At 46.3% G+C, this 20,413-nt stretch overlaps 7 protein-coding genes across 7 annotated transcripts; 4 read left to right on the top strand and 3 right to left on the bottom strand.

Moving 5' to 3' along the window:
* Positions 1–1,083: 1,083 nt before the first annotated feature.
* On the bottom strand, positions 1,084–2,519 carry BDR25DRAFT_306939 (uncharacterized protein). The gene is made up of 2 exons (XM_033690748.1): positions 2,408–2,519; positions 1,084–2,352 (listed from the first exon to the last, which is right to left on the bottom strand). Exon 2 carries the CDS (start codon positions 2,310–2,312, stop codon positions 1,161–1,163), a length of 1,152 nt encoding a protein of 383 aa, XP_033541665.1. The 5' UTR covers positions 2,313–2,352; positions 2,408–2,519; the 3' UTR covers positions 1,084–1,160.
* A 1,832-nt stretch (positions 2,520–4,351) lies between these two features.
* BDR25DRAFT_328912 (uncharacterized protein) lies at positions 4,352–5,477 on the bottom strand (the record flags this gene model as incomplete). The annotated part of the gene is made up of 3 exons (XM_033692421.1): positions 4,352–4,703; positions 4,869–5,084; positions 5,176–5,477. 3 exons carry the CDS (start codon positions 5,475–5,477, stop codon positions 4,352–4,354), a joined length of 870 nt encoding a protein of 289 aa, XP_033541664.1.
* Positions 5,478–6,952: 1,475 nt separating this feature from the next.
* On the top strand, positions 6,953–7,447 carry BDR25DRAFT_318818 (uncharacterized protein; the record flags this gene model as incomplete). The annotated part of the gene is made up of 1 exon (XM_033691773.1): positions 6,953–7,447. The coding sequence occupies one exon, from the start codon at positions 6,953–6,955 to the stop codon at positions 7,445–7,447; it is 495 nt and encodes a 164-aa protein (XP_033541663.1).
* Positions 7,448–7,469: 22 nt separating this feature from the next.
* On the top strand, positions 7,470–8,830 carry BDR25DRAFT_361049 (uncharacterized protein; the record flags this gene model as incomplete). Its single annotated transcript, XM_033696349.1, has 10 exons — positions 7,470–7,580; positions 7,651–7,788; positions 7,820–7,907; positions 7,985–8,016; positions 8,052–8,220; positions 8,260–8,338; positions 8,388–8,478; positions 8,621–8,667; positions 8,698–8,747; positions 8,805–8,830. The coding sequence occupies 10 exons, from the start codon at positions 7,470–7,472 to the stop codon at positions 8,828–8,830; spliced, it is 831 nt and encodes a 276-aa protein (XP_033541662.1).
* Positions 8,831–9,841: 1,011 nt separating this feature from the next.
* BDR25DRAFT_346398 (acyl-CoA N-acyltransferase) lies at positions 9,842–10,785 on the top strand. The gene is made up of 2 exons (XM_033694143.1): positions 9,842–10,351; positions 10,426–10,785. Exons 1-2 carry the CDS (start codon positions 9,895–9,897, stop codon positions 10,671–10,673), a joined length of 705 nt encoding a protein of 234 aa, XP_033541661.1. The 5' UTR covers positions 9,842–9,894; the 3' UTR covers positions 10,674–10,785.
* A 2,360-nt stretch (positions 10,786–13,145) lies between these two features.
* On the top strand, positions 13,146–15,115 carry BDR25DRAFT_306936 (malate synthase). The gene is made up of 4 exons (XM_033690747.1): positions 13,146–13,562; positions 13,620–14,044; positions 14,100–14,884; positions 14,936–15,115. The coding sequence occupies exons 1-4, from the start codon at positions 13,199–13,201 to the stop codon at positions 14,991–14,993; spliced, it is 1,632 nt and encodes a 543-aa protein (XP_033541660.1). The 5' UTR covers positions 13,146–13,198; the 3' UTR covers positions 14,994–15,115.
* A 3,078-nt stretch (positions 15,116–18,193) lies between these two features.
* On the bottom strand, positions 18,194–19,737 carry BDR25DRAFT_361045 (uncharacterized protein; the record flags this gene model as incomplete). The annotated part of the gene is made up of 11 exons (XM_033696348.1): positions 18,194–18,223; positions 18,259–18,298; positions 18,330–18,431; positions 18,473–18,633; positions 18,670–18,824; positions 18,875–18,938; positions 19,000–19,026; positions 19,064–19,219; positions 19,255–19,387; positions 19,475–19,698; positions 19,726–19,737. 11 exons carry the CDS (start codon positions 19,735–19,737, stop codon positions 18,194–18,196), a joined length of 1,104 nt encoding a protein of 367 aa, XP_033541659.1.
* Between the last annotated feature and the right edge of the window lie 676 nt (positions 19,738–20,413).

Genomic DNA, 20,413 nt, shown 5'->3' with positions numbered 1-20,413 from the left:
TCAATTGATCTCAATTCTTGGGGTAATGCGAAAATCAACGAAGGGATCGCTGAGAAATGCTCGAACAACGGAGACTGGGTCGGGGAAATTGTGCTTAAAGCTCAAAACTTTACGACGCAGGAACAGCCAAAAATTTATATGAATGTTCCATTGACCATTTAAAAAGATGAAGTACTGCGGTTCCCATTGACCGGATACGCCAGGGCAATCTCAGGAAGGATTTGGATCCTGGTCGGCGCGGAGATATTTAGCCAGATGTGGAGATTTATCCACCCTTCGTTGGAGAACGATGAGAAGCTTGACCGGGCAGAATTCTAGGGTCATAAAGCTCTTGCAGAAGACGCGAGGCACATTTATGGGTATTGTTCGGACGCGTTTAGAGACAACATACCAACGATGCATGGTGCATACAGAGTTGGGGGAGCAATTTCTCTTGCATAGAGAGAAATAGTCACAGCCATTTGAGCGTAAGCGGAAAGTTCGAATAATGACAGGTTTCTGTGGGCTTCCAAACAATATAGAGAGAGGCAGTGCCGCAGCGGCATGGCAAAGGACTGGCCAGAAAGGGTGCTGCCTAGGTTGTATTCTTCGTTAATACAATATAGACTTTTTCAACCGAACCCCGGGAAGCCTATGGTAACCACATATCAGTAGAGAGTCTCCCGGGAGAGCTCACTTACGAGAAAATAGCGCGCAGATATCCGTATAAGGTAGCTCTTCCTTAAAGCTACAACCACCAACGCTTTTTCTGTATCCTTATCATCAAGAACCAATTGGAGCTGAAGGGCTCAGTTCCATGTGCTAAGCAGCGCGCATGTACGGAATATGAATAGTGTGAACGGAATAGGACTGACAGAAAACCAGAGGAACAGACTACAGGTCTGCATGGCCGGACTTTAACGAGAAAAAAGTTCAGAAGATTGGTCACTCGAAGCTTGAACGTTATAGGGGTCGAGCAGGGATACCTTTTCACACACGCTACGATAGCAAAATATTAGGAATTCAGCCAGAAATCCTTATTCCATGCCACTGTCGGTTACCCGCCCCTCTAAGACTAAGGAGAGACTAGCCGTGGTCAAATCGTAGCTACGGCAATATTGCGACTCGTTACCAGGAATTTTTTTTCTTTTCTTTGATCTAAGTTAAGGTATTGCTTCAAGTTACCCACATCTGTGGAGTTTTTCATAATTTAGATCTGCGAGAAAATGGCCTAGCCTAATCTTTTCCAATCCCCACGCACCAAATGTGCCTTGTATAGGGCAGCGAGTCCATTCAATAATCCGGTCCGACTCTCTTCGCTGCAGGAAGGATTCATAATCCAGCTGGCTCATAAATGCATAGTATTGGCCCGCTTGGTGTTGCCGAGTTTCGAAGGCCACAAGGACATCCTTGAACTCATTCGGATCGGCGAGATTCCATTCCGCGAGACGATCCTGGTCCCAGAAAAATATCCCGAGTTCAAGGAACAGTTGTCCATAAATAGCTTCAGGTATTTGATGAGGCTGCCTCACTGATTTGAAGTAGATCCAGCCATGACTAGGGGTGGTATTTTCAGTTGTTCCCAATAATTCTTCTGAGGGCCCTTGAGTAGGGGAGTCGAAGGCTTCCGAATTGAGGCGCCATGGAGCCATTGAGGAAAAGTATCGGGCCGCTAGACGAAAAGGAACAAAATGTGGATTCGCCGGGTAATAAGCTTCCACATTCGAAATTGCTCGTTTGAAGTGCCGAAAATATGACGATTCCTCTTCTAACCTTTCCTGTGAACTATACCACTCGCTGATGAGCCCGTAGAATGCGGAGGAGCAAGTGTGTCCGTAGCTTTGAAGGAACCAGTCTACAGATAGAACTTGCTCAACTTGCCACGGATACAGGCAACTAGTGAAATCGGGCTCCCAAGTGAAGGGGCCGTCCCCAAATTTCTCAGCACGCTTGAACTTGAGTTGAAACTGATAATAAAGTTTCAGAATCAAAAAGGCCTCCGAAATCCGAGCATATTCAGCCCCTGAAAGCGTGATAGGTTGAATCTCGACATCTGGGTTGACAAATGTCTCCATGATAGCATTAACACTTTCGGCATACCGTTCGACGATGATGTCGATCTCTGCTTTGAAGTCCAGGAATTCGTCCAACGCATCCATAGGGTCGCTAAAGCTTTTGAGAATATGCGGGTATGCGATTGGCTGTTTGACGAGGTTCCTCCGCTCAAGGAAGGCCTTGGCTCCGACGGGGTCGAATTCTCCCTCTGCGAGACAATGAAGCGCCCATGATGCATGGAATAGATTCGCTGTAGAGTGTGGCAACTCACGTAGCATCCCTTGGAGGCATGATTCGGGGTGGAGGAGGAAGAGGCTTCTGATGGACGGACTGAGTCGGACAAGGCGTCGGAAGGACGTGAGGTCGCACTTACAAATTATGTTCAATTGAAGCTCGACTGGGAGATTGAGAAGAGGGAAAGAAGGTCGTGCTCGCCGTCGAATACGGCGTGCAGCTCTTTGTGGAGCGCTTCGCGACATTGTGATATCAGTCGTGAATGTGTAGAGAGGCGATGGTCGCATCTTTACATTCAATTGATGCCTAGTGCCAAGGCCGTATTATATAAGCAATACTACTCACAGAATGAAATGATTCATACATGGCGAATTGTTTCAAAGACGAGAAGATTCTATTCCCTAGTTGAGAGTCATTTCACTCAATTGGGGACATCCACTACTCACACTTAAGGACCAGACCCAAAAAACGTAGGCCCTTTTTATGCATCCATATCCCACGACTAACTACTGAAGAGGAATACTCCTTGCTCGTCAGACCAAACAAAGAGATAGTCCAGATATAGCCAATGTGCTGCCCAAACTAAAGGACATGATCCTCCAGCAGAATGATGACTGCCTGCAGCAAGAAGAAAACGAATGTTCCGTGGTCTCCAAAAAGCTGACCCGATAGCATCCTAGAACTGACATGTGTGATTGCACTGATGAAGAAAGTAGTAAAGAGTTGCAGTTACTTCGACGAGAAGGAGCCTTTTCGGAGCCACAAGACGTCACGCGCAAGGAAGATACCTAAGGTCGAGCAGATGGGACGTATCATTTAGTGCTAAGTCATTCTAGTAAGGATTAATTAAAGGTCTAGGGAGGAATATCCGAAACACTTACGCCTAGCTCTTTCGAATCGTATACATATTTCGAAGGTCTCCGAACACCGAAAGGCAATCCCTCGGATGTCCGAGGCCAAAGAGAACCGACACGATCCCGTACGTGGAGTGGAAGAACTCCAATGACGAGTATGTGAGGATAATATAGTTCCAAGGAAGAAAGAACAAATTGTCCGCTCAAAGGAACACCAGCATATACCACTGGGATCTTGCCATTTTCAACCCCACGATAGGCTCCATTTCGCGTGGATGCGGTATTAGGAGAGATGGAGTCCAGAACTACAAACATGAATACCACACGAAGAGATTTTCAAAAGAGGAACAGCCTATGAATCTGGGGAATTCCACAACGTCTGCAAGACCAAAGGGTTGCTTACCACATCGGATAATCAGCTGACACTTCTATTTTGGTACGTCCTATGCCTGGATCGACCATCCAGTATATCGATTTGTCGTGGCCAGACATGCTCCCTACCACACTCGTTAAAAGGAAGTGCTCGGCACGCTGCGAAACTCTTTCTCCACCTCTCCCTCTTTATTGTATTGAATCTTATGCCATCTCTCCTTACCGGACTTGCAAACAAGATCTAATCGACGTAGGTGAATACAACGTGCTAAACGAGACAGCTTGTCCCATAATCATCTCCAGAATACCTCTCTTCTTTAGGATATAGACATATGGATACTAAGAAAACCAAAGTAGGAAGTTTGATCATGATTCGAAGTGGCCCTAGTTGCATATCTAAACTAATGCTGTTATATAAGTACATAAGTGGTATTTGGCATTGCTGAAAGAACGGGAGAAAGCCCGTATTGAGAAACGGCGTCGCAGCTGGAGGCTCAAGATAGCTCATTCTACACCGTAACGGCAAGGTCGCCTTTTATGTATTTGTAAACGCGAGGTCAAGGCATTCGGTCTGCACCTCCCCGTACTGTACCTGTCGGTCAAAGCTTGACGAAAGTCCCACTTGCGCCCTTGACTAACTACTTGTGTAAGAAAGCCTGATAATAGCTAGCTACCGCCAATCAAATTACTCTCTATACGAAGAAGTCAGCAGTGGCAAGATTCTTCCTCTCTTAGTTAATGTTTAAGAGGATGAATTTGTAGAGAACTAGCGATTTCACGCACTGAATTCAGAGTCTGCACCCTTTTCTGGATACAATATATACAGAACTGTACCCTAGACTAATCGGATCATGTCCTTATACCTTGATGGAGGAAATTTGACCATTTGATGAGGCCACATATAGCGTGTTCTTATCGGTGTCCGTCCTGCCAAGCGTGCACGAGGTCGAACTGGATACGGATCCTGGGACCGTGCTAATTTTTCCATCGGCCGTCACTTTCTGAATCTTGCTTCCAGCAGCAACGTACGCAGACCCATCCGGGCCGATGGCGAGGTCATCTGCCTGAGTCGTTGACCAAATTGTTGTAATAGCTCCAGTAGCCTTTCCAGTCTGGTCAACGGGAACTTTCAAGAGCGTGTTCTTGGAGATGTTGGTGAAGTACACGGTCCCATTGAAGTAACGAAGTCCATCAATACCCATCGGAATTCTATCGTACCACTTCATTAGCCAGGGCTTAAAACAGAAAATCCTCCTTCATTGTGGCTCATATCTCGAGGTTTCTGCGCAGCAATCTCCCCAAAGTCGGTATAGTGCGAAATCATAAGGAAAGGATAAGACATGGTGGTTATACTAAGGATTTGTGGTTACTTACCCGCTAGATGACTTAACTAATGTGGGATCCTGAATAGCAATGCTGTAATCGCCAGTGTTCACGTTCATTCGGAAGATAGCACCCTTCAGTGCATCACCAATCAGGATGGTGTCATTGTTGAGAGTAGTGAGACCATTCCACATTTCCGACTCCGGAACTTTCTTGATAAGTGTTGTCTTCGCGGTACCACTCGTAAGGTCGATTTTCCAAATGCCCCTGCGAAATGATCAGACTCTACAAAACGTTAGGAAGCTTAAATAGGTCTACAAACCAAGACCCAGCCTTGTTGCCTCCAGACATGCCGTACTGCCCGGCAACGACGGCAAAGACGTCCGGTGCAATCTCAGTAATGCCGGCAGCGCATGTCGCATCTGTAAACGACGCAATCTTGGCTGCTTTCTGTGTCACTGGATCGAGAGACCACACCTCAGCTTTCTCGAAGAACGAGACCAGAAGCTGTCCGTTCGACCGAGCAGCGATTCCTTCAGCCGATTTAGGAGAGGAGAAGGTGTATACTTTTGTGGCAGCTTGGCGCTTGTCGATGGCTGCCGCTGAGGCCAAAGACGTTGCTAGTGAAAGTACTTCAACAAAAAGGGCTGAGAGACGCATGATGCCGATCAGTGGGTTGTAGAGGAACAGAAAAGCAAGTCTTGAAGATGTGAAACAAAAGGGTTCCTGGAATCGGTGATGTGCCCATACTTATTCTTCGAACAAATCCCGGGTTGATGAGCCCCGAAACGCATTCATTTGCTATATTAGACCAAGACTCTCTCAATCCCATATTTCGTGTAAGAGTGGATTGAGGTCGTCCCTCCTTGAGGCTGAATTAATATTGCAGATCATCTAGACTGCATATGATTTGACGACCAGGCGCTTTTAGCCAAACAGATTAATGAGATGGGGAACCTTTATGGATCGAACTGCCGAAGCTTCCTCATGCTGTTCCCAAGTTCGAATGTGGGACGGATGTCAACATTGTAGACGCCGGCCATGTTTTCGGATGCCATGCCTATTTTCGGTGGTTAGGTTAATGAAACAGTGGGTATAGTTGAAGGGGCGAAGGCATCTCGATAACTAAGCCAGTAGAGGTTATGTAATCATCAATCCCTCTCAACTGACCTGCTTGCATGCATCTGAATCCTGAAGACTTATAGTCGCCTCATGCGCATCGTTGCTCTTCGGTTTGTTCAATCCACCACGTTTTCTTGCCCCTTGACCCAAAATCTAGGCCGGAATTTTGGGCAACCTCCGTGCTTCGTGCGAGAGCTAGTATCAATCCCATACCACGTGTTTTTTGAACTTCAGGCGCCCACGCTGCCTTCGGATGGAACGAACCTCAACATGTAGTATCGTATGCAGCTACTGCGCTTATTGAGGTTTCTCCAAGAGCTGAAGGCTGAAGAGGCACTTCGTTCACCGACAAATCACGGCAGCACTCGCGCCACACCCGAGCACACGCTTCCTCGCGAGAACCTACCCCCCAAAAATAGAGATTCTTCTCTCCGACCAGCGATGAGGTTCACATGTAACATTCTGACTGCGCCGAATTTCCCTCCGACACTAGTTGCCCAATTTCTAGCCCGGTAAGCAACATGCGGAGGCTGAGCACTGCCACCGACTAACTGAATGTGGAAACATCCGAGAGAGGATCCGTGACATGGCGTACGAGAAATGCTTAGACTCGCAGCATGCCCCCCCCAGGCTTTCTACATCAGCTGAACACGATGATTTTGTGCTTTGTTGCTGATTACTTTCTACGACGGTTGCACTCACTAGGTAGTTGTTAGGGAAGATCACTGTTAGGGCTGAGACAGCTGGGTTCTGCGGAGGGGCGGTCACGATGAGGTCGAAAATAGCATCTATAATGCCATCAAAGGCAACATGTTTGGCTATAAAGATGGGAGGACTTTCACCCCATAAGAGCATCACCAACAGCATCAACAGCCAAAGAACAAAATCATCTCAGCTTTCCTATCCTCTTTCCTATTCTCTTTCTTAAAGCCTTTCGCTACTTAATTTCAATACCTTCGCTCTATTCATCAATTTCTACTTCTTAAGTCTTCAAACCAACAATTACATTCAAAATGCAGTACTTCACCGTCGCAGCCGCTATCATGAGCACCGCTCTCTTCGCCTCGGCGGCCCCAACCTCAACTCCCCTCGAGCGCCGAGCCTGCAGCGTCGCCTACCCTCAATCCATTGGATTCCCCATCAACTACGATATCCACCAAGACGCGGGCAAGACCAACGTCCGTGATGACTTCATCTCCTTCACCAACATCCCTGCCGGTTCCTACGGCTGCCAACTTGAAGTCAACTTCCCCGCCGGCTACACGATTGAATCCTCGGGTAACAGCAAGGTCAATATCTTCACCGAATACGGCGCCAACAAGGGCAGCCTCTTCGGCACCGTGGAGTTCGCTAGCTCCCCGGTTGCCCCAACCAAGTACATCATCAATAGCGCCACTTGCGAGAGTGTTATGACGTACAGGATGAGCATTGCCAGCGATTGCGATGCCGGCCGTGTTGCTTTCGCCGATACCAAGGATGCGGGTCTTACCATGACCTACAATTGCTAGATGATTGAAAGATTCTAGAGGGATGGAGGAGGATAGACAACTAGGCATGAGCGTGGGTGTTTTGCTACATTTCGGGATAATATTTGGTTTTTTCTTTTGGATTTGCATAGCGACGGTTAAACGACATTCTTTTGTATACACATAAGCATTGCATTAAATTTGAATGTTAATCTAGGAACATACCTGCTTCCTCACTCCCTCAGGTGCGCTTTTTGACTGCGACTCGAATCGTTCCTGTTCTCGGGGACGCTTTTCGGACTTGCAAGATCTGCAAATTGAATCGAGGAGATGCTAACAGGACGTTTTGTCTATGGGTGCTTCCAACACCGTCCGTTTTCGAGGTAGGAAAAGTTGCTCCATGAATTCTACCAGACAACATCAGGTGCATGTTCTTCGACCAGTGTTATCTTTAGTCACACAGCATTACCGTCGCCTTTCAGGATCATGGGAGAATCAATTCGTCCGCCGTTCGAGAATCTTGGAGGGCTTTTTTTTTTTTTCCAAAGAGGGTATCAGACAAAATTCTCCAATGTTGAGTGAAATGGCGTGAACTTTCAAACGACATCGTTGTTTAAAATAACATACCAGATTGGACACATTAAAGGCAGAGATGCACAGCTTAAGGCCTAAAGGAAGCTCGACGGCAACCCAAATGATCGCTGGCGCATCCTCATACAGTGTCATAGTCAGAGCGCCGGTCTCACCACTTAGTAAAGATGAGGAAAAGACAGCGCAACATACAAGTGACATCTTAATTTTTGGGATTCTTCAGGGTGCGCTATAATCTCGAATATGATATGCCAAGAGCACAGTATCTGTAACTAGCACCAAACCACCAACAGCAAAGATTCCAATGACAGCAAAATTTTGTTGGAAGGATATCTGTAGCTTGTAGACGCAGGTAATCGGCAGTACAAGGGTGGCAACTGGTTGAGGTCAGTCCACTGACCTCACCCATGTTACGTGCTGTGACTAACGTATTTCACCACTCCTCGGGCAACACCAGTCCTCAGGCCGCCCTACTAAAACATGTGCGCCTTTCTAACTAATATCTAAGCAAAAACTAAATTAAATATATATATAAAATATTTCTAGTTGCTTTTACATTGAGTTTTATAATGCCTTACACATAGCACTTAAGTGTAACGGCACAGGCAAGACAATGGGTCCGAGTGCGGTATGAATCCACTGAGAGGCATATGGGAGTTCGTGAGGACTCAGTAACCTGGGAATGTCATTGACACCTATAGGCCTCGTACAAAAGGATATCAGAAAACTACTGAGCTAGCTAAGGAGAGAGGTGCGACTAAATACTTGGGGGAATAGGGGTACAGCAGGGGGCAGGGCCGGGTCGGAGCAGATACGAGGAATCTTCGGATATAAGGTTCGCCATGTAACTTTGAATGGAACGATTCAAACGAATCGTTACATTAAGTAGGTTAGTAGTGCTTACTAGCAGACCTCAGATGTCTAAGCCTACTTATTCTTCTACACTACTCTATTAGCCTCTATAGCTAGCCTTTAACCTTCTTACGCTATAAGAGCGCCTTTAGTAGCTATATACTATTATTATAGTTACTTGTTTTATTTTTAATACTAATTTACTTAACAAAGCTTCATAAGTTTTTTAATAAAAAGTATTACTAAATACATTACTATAGTTATAAGTTTTAGGTTAGCTAGCTTAGTAGTAGAATAAATTAGCAGGTTTATTAATAAAATAGTTTTTAAACCCTTTAGGAAGCTGTCACGGTAATATTACAGCTATCCAACCCCTGAGTACCCTAGGCTTGGTACCGGGTATATAGGCTCCTCGGCCTCCGTACCTCTGCCCCTAAGGTTTACTCTCTCGTTACACCCACTATCCTGCATTCCCTCTCTGTGTCTCGTGCTTCCTTCTCGATACCTCTCGCAGTAGCTTCATATAGTGTTATCTATATCTATATTATCATTAGAAAGGCTTGTTAAATATCCTAAGTATAAATTTTCGAATCTAAATAATTAAATATAGATAGTAATAATCTAATAAAACTAGGTTTCTTTGTAATTAATTCCCTATTCTATACACCTATACAGCTATTACAGATACCTTCATGTGGCAATCTGTGTTGGCGAGATGACAACGTCTTAGGATGTTAGACATAGCATCACAAAGACTCATTCCAACGCTTTAAGCGCGTGCAAAAACTTGAAGTAACGCATTTTAGATCCTTATTCCCTATTCCAGGTTTATCTTCTTACTTGGCTAATATTTGAAGATTTCTAGTTTTTATGTCAAGATGTTGACGTGAGATGACGCCATACTCAAGTGAGATGACGACATACTAAGCGAAAGGGTGCTCAAATCAGGCTTGGCTGACTACTGTAGGATAATTCAGTATCAGTTCACAGAGAATTTACTCATACTAACAAACAGTTACCATTAAAGCAACCCTTTTTGGAAAATCATGGATATCAAATTGGTTCCGGCTACGGTCACGTCCGTCAACGAAATGTGTGAGTGTGGTCGTCGCGCGTTTGCCAACGACGGTCTCGATAATGCTGTTTTCCCTCCTCGTCTGCGAAATCCCACGAACGAAGAAGAAATCTACAAATTCCGCATGGAGCGTATTGGGAAGCGTGTACAATCACCAAACTGGCACTATGTGCTTGCCACGACTGTGCCGGTTGATGGCCACGCGCAAATTGTTGGATATGCTGGATGGGTTGCGCCTGCTCTAGGGAATGAGTCGAAGCATAAACAGGGCAATGATCTTGCAAAAGATCAAGTGGAGGAGCAGTCTCAGGTTGCAGAGGCCGAAAATTTCCCCAACGGCATGGATATAGACGCCTTCAATTTCGCCATGGAAACTGTCGAGAAGGCAAAAAAAGAGACCCTGGGAGAAGATGAACAGAAAGTGTGGTGTAAGTCACTACTATCCTTCCCCTGAATTACAACAATCTATCGAATGCTGAAATGGTACCTAACTCGAAACAAGATCTCATGTCTTTAGCCGTTGACCCAGAATTCGCGGGGAGAGGGATAGCCTCAAGTCTTGTGAAGTGGGGGCTGGCAAAAGCGGATAGAGATGGACTACCGGCATATCTAGAATCAACGCCAGCGGCCGTCGGTATGTATAAGAGACTTGGCTTCGAGGAGCTAAGGGGACTGCATGTGATCAAAGATAACGAGAGCTATTTCTTGACTGTTATGAAGTGGATGCCGGATGTTGGCACCGACATGTAAATTTTGATGTTCAGAGTCCTAACATAAAGGTCATTTATGACAGCTCTTCACGGGGAGAGCAAGATTTCGTGGCGCGGGCTCCAAACATGCAATAGAACCATCTTAATTTAAGACCATTATCTATCTACCTATAAGTAGAATTCACGTTCGCTTACAGATAAAGTGTTAATGTTAATTTAGCCTCTTATTCTAGCATTTACTTAACGGATTTAAGCAGAAAAATCTTTCAATTATTAAACTTTTAAGTCATTTCATTCCCCCTCCACATAACTTTAATTCTCGCATTCTAAGTCTATACCTTATACCTGTTCTAATATTCTAGTGCTCGACTTCTAACTTTCTTAGTTTCCTATAATAGATCCTGCTAGAAACTTAATATGTGCTTTTTTCTATATTCTTCTTTATTGTAACAGACGCTTGGATCCATAGGATCATCGGCACAACTATATGTGCCAAGCGACAGCTCAAAGGCATGCACAAGTTAAATCAGCAAGGATTTAGCTTACATAGTCAATATCTATAGTCACGACGGATTGTCCCCCCTAGATGCTAGGTCCTATCTAAATTCTTAACCTAGCTTGCTTACAGGTAAGGAGCTAAGCTCTTACCTAACCGAAGAGTATATAAAAATACTGCTTACCCCTATAGATAATCTATGTAAGCTAAAGTTAAATTCTAGAGCTAGGTTTACACATCCAACCTAAGATGTGCTAATTTAAAATATAATAGATAGGCGCTGTGATAACCAGCTCGGTCTTTACCATCGTTGTATGAGGATGCGAGGTAGTGGCATAGGTTGGCTGATAACAAGCTCAGTTTGCACCATTGTTGCATGATGTGAGGTGATAGGATAGGTTAGCTATATTACATAGAGAATGGTAAGGTGAGGAGATAGTCAGAGGCTGGCGCGGTCTTAAATAGCCAACCCTGGAAGAATTTATCTCTGAGCCGCGCTAGCCTACATGCATTGATCGGTCATGTGACTAACCTGCTGCGTACAATGCAGGTTAGTTACAGGCGCTGAGATCCATAGAATTCCTAGCATTAGTATATGCATTAAGCAACGGCTAAGTAGTATATAAAAGTTAAATTAGCAAGGATTTAGCTTGTATAGTTAATATTTATAAACAAGATAGAGTGTTCCATCTAGATGCTAGATTCCATCTAGATCTTTGATCTGGCCGCTTGCGGGTCCTTTTAGGTCTAGCCCATCACAAAATGTTTTAGCTAAATATAAACTATAATAGATAGATGTTTGCTATCTAATTTAAACTCTAGTTGTAGTAAGAAAAGGGTTATAACTAACTAAGACTTTTTTTAAAGCTATTATTATCTTTTTATTTATATTAGTTTTTCTAGTAAAGCTTACGTTTACTAGGGATCTCTTAAGATGTTGTTAATGTAAGGCCGGATGTCCCAGAACGGGCCAGTATGGCCTCACCTGACCTCTTTGGAGGTCACATGACCTGTGCTTCGTCTATAAGCATGAATCCTGACAAGCGAGGCTTGGCAGCGATTCGTCTCTCTTACAATACACTTCTATCTTTCTCCGAAACCTTGCTCTCAGTGCTATCCGTGCTATCTACTATCCCATCTTTACAGTTAAAGTAGTGTTAGCTCTCTTTAATAGACTTTTAGTTATGATAGAGATATTCCTAGCATAGCGTCTATGCCATTGGTTTTATCCTTCTAATTAACGGGTCACAAGAGTAGCAAGGAATCATAATGTCTGGTTTAAGGGTTGACTCCAGCGCCCACTAGGCTTACTGTAAGGACGGGGCCCTGTACCACTCCGCCAATACAACCAAAAAGGTGCGAATAATCAACCAACAGTTGATTCTGCGCACAGAATAGTATATATACCCGTCGCGCGTAAGGGCCATCCCGGCCTTACACTTACCAGACTTCAATGGATGCATCGAAATCCTCTTATGTGCCACAGTCAGTGCATCTGGGTGCGGCATGACTTGGCCCGAACGATGTGCTGCAGGTGCAGGAGAATTTGTCGGGAGGGTCCGGGCTAGAGCGCCCAGACTTCGGAAGGGGCTAGCTGACATAAGCCGACCTCGCTGCAAGCCTCATCGTGACTTCCGTGAAATGCCGTCGACATCCTGAATTATTTCCAGAAGTCTGTGCTAGTTCGCCGCTTTGCGATTGACTTTGCAGTGTCCGTCAGCTCTGCAACGATTGCCATCGCTCACTTCCGGCTTGAGGTGCTTGATCGGGAGCTTTTTCGAGGCATTTCCCCACAGCTTGGCGCTATCACAAGCTTAGCACCCCTCTGCCCGAAGCTGGACTCTCGCGGTATCGCGGCATCATCCATTCATGGCAACCGATCTAGGCTCGTTTCAGACAGCTCCAGCAAAGAAGACCCTCGGCTCACCTACCTTCAAGATGGGTGACGTCGTCCTAGGCCGTTATAAATATTATTTCCCGCTGTCCCGCCCTAACTCCGCAACTTTACTGATAGCATTCTACCCCTTGATATCTGCCACAACACCAGAAACAGCATCCGAAGACTCACAATGGCTGCTAATCCGAATGATATCCTGCGCGAGGTCAACATTCTTGGCGCATTGAACGATAACACCCGCAAGATCTTGAGCAGGGACGCTGCTGTCTTCCTTGCTCTCCTCCACCGCAGCTTTAATGAGCGCCGCAAGGCCCTCATCCAGCGACGTGTGATCCGACAGGCAGAGCTCGACAAGGGCAACCTCCCCGACTTTCTCCCTGAGACCAGGCACATCCGCGAGAACGATGCGTGGAGGGGCGCTCCCCCGGCCCCAGGCCTTGTTGATCGGCGAGTAGAGATCACCGGCCCAACCGACAGGAAGATGGTCGTCAATGCTCTGAACTCGGATGTGTGGACATACATGGCAGATTTCGAAGGCAAATACTGCTCCGGTTATCATTCTGAGCGAAATGGAAGCTGACAAATGTTGACAGACTCGAGTGCCCCAACGTGGGACAACATGATTAACGGCCAGCTCAATCTACACGACGCCATCCGCAGGCAAGTCGACTTCAAGCAGGGCGAGAAGGAGTACAAGCTCCGCACCGATCGGACGCTCCCCACACTCATCTGCCGGGCTCGAGGCTGGCATCTGGAGGAGAAGCACTTCACTGTCGACGGAGAGCCTATCTCTGGCTCCTTGTTCGACTTTGGTCTCTACTTCTTCAACAATGCCAAAGAGCTCGTCAGGCGCGGAACCGGACCATACTTCTACTTGCCAAAGATGGAGTCCCATCTCGAGGCCAGGTTATGGAACGATGTCTTCAACGTGGCACAGGACTACATCGGCATGCCGCGAGGCACCATCCGAGGCACCGTCTTGATTGAGACTATCATGGCTGCCTTTGAGATGGACGAGGTACGTCCGCTTCGAACGTCCCAGGTACACAGGAACATACTAAATTACGCAATAGATTATCTACGAACTCCGTGATCACTCTTCTGGCCTCAACTGCGGCCGCTGGGACTACATCTTCAGCACCATCAAGCGTTTCCGCAATAACCCGAACTTCGTCCTTCCCGATCGCTCTGCCGTAACTATGACTGTTCCCTTCATGGATGCATACGTCAAACTACTTATCAAGACCTGCCACAAGCGAGGAGTCCATGCTATGGGAGGCATGGCTGCACAAATCCCTATTAAGAATGACCCAGCTGCGAACGACGCCGCCATGGCTAATGTTCGCGCTGACAAGCTGCGAGAAGTACGTGCCGGACACGATGGCACCTGGGTCGCTCACCCGGCTCTAGCCGGCATTGCTTCAGATATCTTCAACGCGCACATGCCCACTCCTAATCAAATGCACATTCGCCGCGAGGATGTCCACATCACCGCGAATGACCTTCTTAACATGAACGTTCCAGGCAAGATCACTGAGGAGGGCATTCGAAAGAATCTTGATATTGGCCTTGCTTATATGGAGGCTTGGCTCCGAGGCGTTGGATGCGTTCCCCTTAACTACTTGATGGAGGATGCTGCGACTGCTGAAGTGTCCCGGAGTCAGCTGTGGCAGTGGAGCAAGCACCAGGTCTCTACTGCCGAAGGCAGGAAAGTCACCAAGGACTATGCGCTCAAGCTTCTGCGAGAGCAGGCTTCAAAGTTGAGCGAGAAGGCGCCAAAGGGAAACAAATTCCACTTGGCTGCGAAATACTTCGAAGGCCAGGTCACAGGAGAGGATTATGCCGAATTTTTGACATCGTAAGCAACTTTGATCTCCACCGCCATAACCCTTAGCTAACGAGCTTTTAGATTGTTATATAACGAAATCACAAATGTGGGTCCCGCAAAGGGTGCTTCCAAGTTGTAGTTCCGTCCCCTCCAACCCTTTCCTTCCATCTCGTCTTGTAACCCTACCAATGCAAAATTGAAAATCCAAAAGCAACCCCTCGTCCAGGCTTAAAGCGGGGGTGTATTGTAAGCCAATAAAATGCAACTAAATTGCTTTGACTTTGAACTTTATTCGCTGCTTTTGCTGTTTGTTTTACCTAACGCAAGTCGTGACACGTGAACAAAAGCTAATGTGTCCGTGTCCCAATAGGCCCAGCCCCCGGTCGCAGCAGCTAAGCTTTGAGGCGTCACTGGCGAACCGAGGTCGAGAATGTGGGTGAATGGATTGATTTGGCTGGCCCTGGAGTCGGAATGTCGGATGGGTGAGTGGTTGGCATGTGATGATCTCGAGAGATGAGCTGATGCGATTTGTGTGGCACACCTTATCTACTGTAGATACGGCGATCTTTTCGGTTGGGCGGGATTTTTGATTTAGTTCTCAAATCGGGAATTTGAGCAGGCTTGGTTTCATGTATGGTTTTTATTCAAATTTTTTTTCACTTGTTTCTAAGCTACAGTCCCAGCTTCACCCCGAAAGCAGCTGTAACACAATTCAATCTCACTCGTAACTAACTAATAGATATAAGATAGGCAAAAGCACATCCACGTAATTGATAGCCGTCCAAGAAGATACCTCTCTCGAGCTCACAACTGTATGACCAGAACAGGTCGGCCACTCTCCCTGCTAGCATCATCGAGGCGTTCATCTGCTTCTCAAGATTTAAGCATATTCAGTCTAGTTCCTTGCAGATTCACTGTCAATTGAAGCATAACCCCTGCGTGAGAGCGTTACAACGCCACACTAAAGGCTTTACAATCAGCCACACCTACGCCCTGTCCTAAGCTAAACTTGTTCTGCGGAAGACATAGTCAGCAACAAGGCCCTATGAGATGCTTCCACATACGTGTGGAGCAGATACCTATGAGGTCGCCTTTGAAAACCTGACAAATTGCACTAGCAAAGATAAGGCTGGCTATAAGAAAATCCGGTTCTACGGAGAGCAAGCTGCACACATCTGTAACAGGGAAGGTTGTAGGAAGCGTCGTTGCGCTAAGAACGCCCTTGCCGTGACACCTTCGCTTACGATGTTATTAACTGAGATTCTAACATCGGAAAGACAGGAAAATCATGAGATGAGGCGTTCGGTTAGTCTTTTCAGCCTTTCGTGACGTCTAAAGGCTCCATTGTGACTTCGGAGTGCCTCCGAAATCTGTCATGTCACAGCTGATATGATTGCACCGAACGATTTTATATTCCGTACCCGCGAGCTGAGCCTGTATGATTATGCTCACGAAACGGGGACCTCTTAGCGATGCGCTCATAACTCTGTAAATGATACTTCTCTGGGAAATATGAGCTGATTGAAGGTGAATCGAACACTATCGTCTCTTCATGTGGAAGGCCGAACAGTGTGACTCTGTCTTGCCCATTTATTCATAGAGCGAGCTCTTACCACTTTAATACTTGGCATGCACACAACATTGTCTGCCAGAAGTGGGCAAGATAAGGTGCGTGAGTTAACGATAATAGCCAGACCACTGCTTAGAAAGAGAGAAGTCCTGAAGTTGGATAAATCTATGAAACAAAAATAAAGTGATGTATTTCTTTGCGCTATTCACACTCCTCTTTAGCACTATTGGTGCACTCGCCGAGCGAATTCCATAGACGCCAACACTGTCACCTGAGACATATCTTTCTTCTTCAGCATAATCCGCCGATATACAGCTTTCCTCCCCTGCAAATGTCGTCGAAGTAGACCCTAGCACCGACATCTCTCTTCCAGGGCTGGCCGAGTTCGCTAAACGCCAATCACATTCCGCTAGACTAGTTTCCTTGCTGCTGTAGCGGTCCTTGCGGCGGTTACAGTTGCGCTTGCGACGTTGCTTAGTGGTGTGACTGTGGTTGCTGTTGCTGTTTAGTGTTAGATATGTGGAACGATAGGCGGTGTTATTAGATCCAATAGTTGGAACCAGATGCATTGATCTTAGCAAGTGTGTAAAGGAGATCTAAAAATTATCACAACAAACTAGCCGACATACCTAGCAGTGTAACGTTAATTCGAGTATGTGGATTGCAACTAAGAAAAAAGAGGGAATATTCCTAGCCCCTTCCTTTATGTAGCGGAAAGCCCACTATACCAGAACTACTCAGACTCGGCATCTTACATCCACCTCCGTTCTGTTATGAAGCTGTCGTTGATCATTTTGTATTCTTTATCTCTTCCCGAAATGTGTTTTACTTTCGACCCTAAATTTACGTACGACTTTCCCGTCTCCTCAGCCGGCCCTCTTGTCACATGTACACATGCTAGAACGATACTCTGGGCTTTGTCAGCCGATGTAGTAGTTGATGGTCACAAGAAGGAGCATAGGGGTAGGATAGGCGGAGGGCGACGGTGATTTTGTTGGTCAGTAGACCTACATACGGACGAAACGCGTCGCAAGGTTTGAAAAAGGATGATGTGTCAACGCCAAGTCACGCGGAGTGCTGCATCATATTGCCTACATGGATAACGTGCAACAAGGCAGAGGGAATTAGGATAGAAATCTGTACCTTATTCATGTTCTCCCTCATTATAGCAAAAGGTGTAACACATCATGCCACCCTGCTCAAGTTCCACGGTCAGCGCAATATGCTGCAACTAGATCGAGTCTCAGGGGCCAAGCTTTCCAGTCATCGTAAAAGATGTAAGTCATGCAATTCATATGAAATTTGTTCAAAAGCTCCTTACCAGCCTATGCATAGAAATCCATCAGTGGCAAAGATTGGAGAAATTAAAGTCTGTATAGCCATATGACCCTGAAGTTCCATTCCTATAGTGTTGGTTTAGAGAAGGATCTGTCCTTTGTTCAGTTTGTTCATGCAGGAATGGCAAGCCGTGGTGCTGCAGTTCGGGCATTAGAGCCCAAATATGTACTGCATCTGCGGGCAGTGAATGCAGTGATGATAGCCTACTTGTTTGTTCTAGTAATATTTATGTGTGCACCTATATGGTGGAGACATATATCCTTTAGCATTCTGTCGCGTATACTGAGAGCCTTGGCTGGGGCTCAGAGCCTGGGACGCAGCTCGGGATCTGGAGATATTATGTTCCGAAGCTCGGTGTATATAAGGAGAGCCTTCAGCTCTCTTAGATAGCAGAGTCACTTCGTCCGATCTTCTGAACAGCTACTGCCAGGCTATTTTATCCTCCACACATTCCGATTAGACTAATACGTGTTAGTCAGTATTAGATAGGTTCGACTTCATCTTGCCTTCTCAGCAGCTTCCTTTTCTGGTTGTTCCTATTCTCGATCTCGAATCTTCTCCCCACACCTCCTTTCCGTCTCAGCTTTCACTCGCTCTCGTACCTGCTGTCGTGCCTCTCGCGCTGCCATTTCCGCTTTTCCATGAATTCTCGCTGTTTCCGTTGAATCTCTTCCTTGGAACGGTTTTCCTCCCCCCCGCTTTCTCCTCACGCAGCTTCCGCAGCTTCCGCAGCTCCTCTCCTCATTACTTCTTTGAACTTCTCCTGTTTCACTGTTCTAACCACATTCCTCTGCAATCTGTCACTTTCAAATCGATGCCTTTCCTCTTCATCGACTACCGGCACACCCCATGTCCAAGGAGTGAAAACTGACTACCAACGGTGTTTTTGCGCCAATCTCTCTGACACTTGCGCCTCTTCGTCCTGCTTGTCCATCATATCGAGATCTTTCTGCAGCGCTTCTACCTCCTCTTTCGCTGTACTAATGAACTTTTCTTGTGCGTCCACCCAGTCCCACCATTGCCGCCTCTTCTGCACACTCTCCTCCTCTTTTGTTCGCTTCTCTTGCGCACGGGAACAGGCATCCAGCGCAGAAACTGTACCCGTGGCTGACCCTTTAGCAGCTGATATGCTCGTCGTTTGAAGGTCGCGTCATATATCGTCCGTTTGTTCGTATCCTGCAGCGTCTCCCAGGCCAAGGAGGTCTGTAACACAGTTAGATTTAGCATTCATATGAACCAGTGCCCCTTTCATGAAAGCTTTTCCCTCGAATCAGCTAAATTAGTAATTTGAACTTCTCCACCATGCTTTCAGACCCCCTATTCTTATCGGGGTGATGGAGGAGGGCAAGATGATGATGCGCCTTTTTGATATCGCCGACACTGGCAGTGCGGGAGACCTCCAAGGTGGCGTAGTGGTCGAGCGGGTTGGCCATGTTCGCGGCATTGTGGGCGCCTTTCTCAGACGCCAGGCTGGAATTGCCTGAATGTGAACTAATGAGCTTTTAGTATCATCGGTGTTAGGAGCGTGGCGGTGGGGCGGTATGGCGGTATGGCGGTAAAGCGCGCCAGTGAATGGAGTACTCGATGAGTGACATGCGAGGGAAGGAATGACAAAATGTATAAGCCTTCACAAAGAATAGCCGGTATATACACATCTCAGCCTATTCAAATGCCTAAATATTTCCTTTTAAGGGCCCAGTCAAACCCACTACGCAACGGTATTACGATGGAGATGATCTGTCAATTCTCTTGCTGGAATTAGTGAGAATATTAGCAAGAAGCAAACCTCTGCCATCAACTCCGTAGACGGCAAGGTCGATGCAAGCGGAGGGGATTTTGTGATCGAAGTTAGCTCATCGTGTGTGCGGTAGCTGTAAATGAGTCCATGGAATTCCTTAAACTTCTCGCGTGGGGTGATGATTTCTTCCAAACGATCCTCGTCACAGGCGCGCTCTTAGGTGACAAACGCACCCATAAACTATTCGTGCTGCTAGGTGAAAATTCTATGGTCCAAGCTCCTCTTTCCAGTCACCTCTATGGCTTCATTGCCCTCCATTCTCAACTTTCCACAATTTCTCAAAATAGCTCTTAACTTTGATACAATCTGCGTATATATATATTTAAATATTTCAAATTTACCTCATCTCAACTCTGTGGTCTAGCGGTATTCAGTGGTCAGTCTATACTTGGCCTATAACAAGAAACTAGATAATAGCCCAGGGTTCGAGTAGGCTGGTTTGAGTATAGGGTTCCAAGCCGAACAACAGACACTAAAGTGCTTCTGGACCTTTTAAAAAAGGTTTCTGGCTAAAGCTCCCAAAGCTGCAAAATTTAGTCGACGGGACTATAAGATAGACGAGCAGGTATTAGCCTTCCTTTTCGGAAGCTTGGATGACATAATTAGGCGTCTCGCTTAGCGCACAGGCCAGAATCTAATATACGTCCACTAATTGCCTCTCTTACTTCTGATACTACATGCTTAATCTAGGAACCACCTCTCTCTTAACTAATATAGGGGAAATGGAGGCCGGCTTTAACACCACATAGCACCTGGATAGAGAGATCTTGACTCAGGATTCCCGTCCCGATCAACTTTTGGCGAATTGAGGAAGACCGGAGCTGCGGCGACTGAGGGGGTTGCAAGATAAGTA

This window comes from Lindgomyces ingoldianus (assembly GCF_010093535.1).
Source record: "Lindgomyces ingoldianus strain ATCC 200398 unplaced genomic scaffold BDR25scaffold_42, whole genome shotgun sequence".
Taxonomy (NCBI): domain Eukaryota; kingdom Fungi; phylum Ascomycota; class Dothideomycetes; order Pleosporales; family Lindgomycetaceae; genus Lindgomyces; species Lindgomyces ingoldianus.
This window is presented reverse-complemented; position numbering and strand designations above follow the sequence as displayed.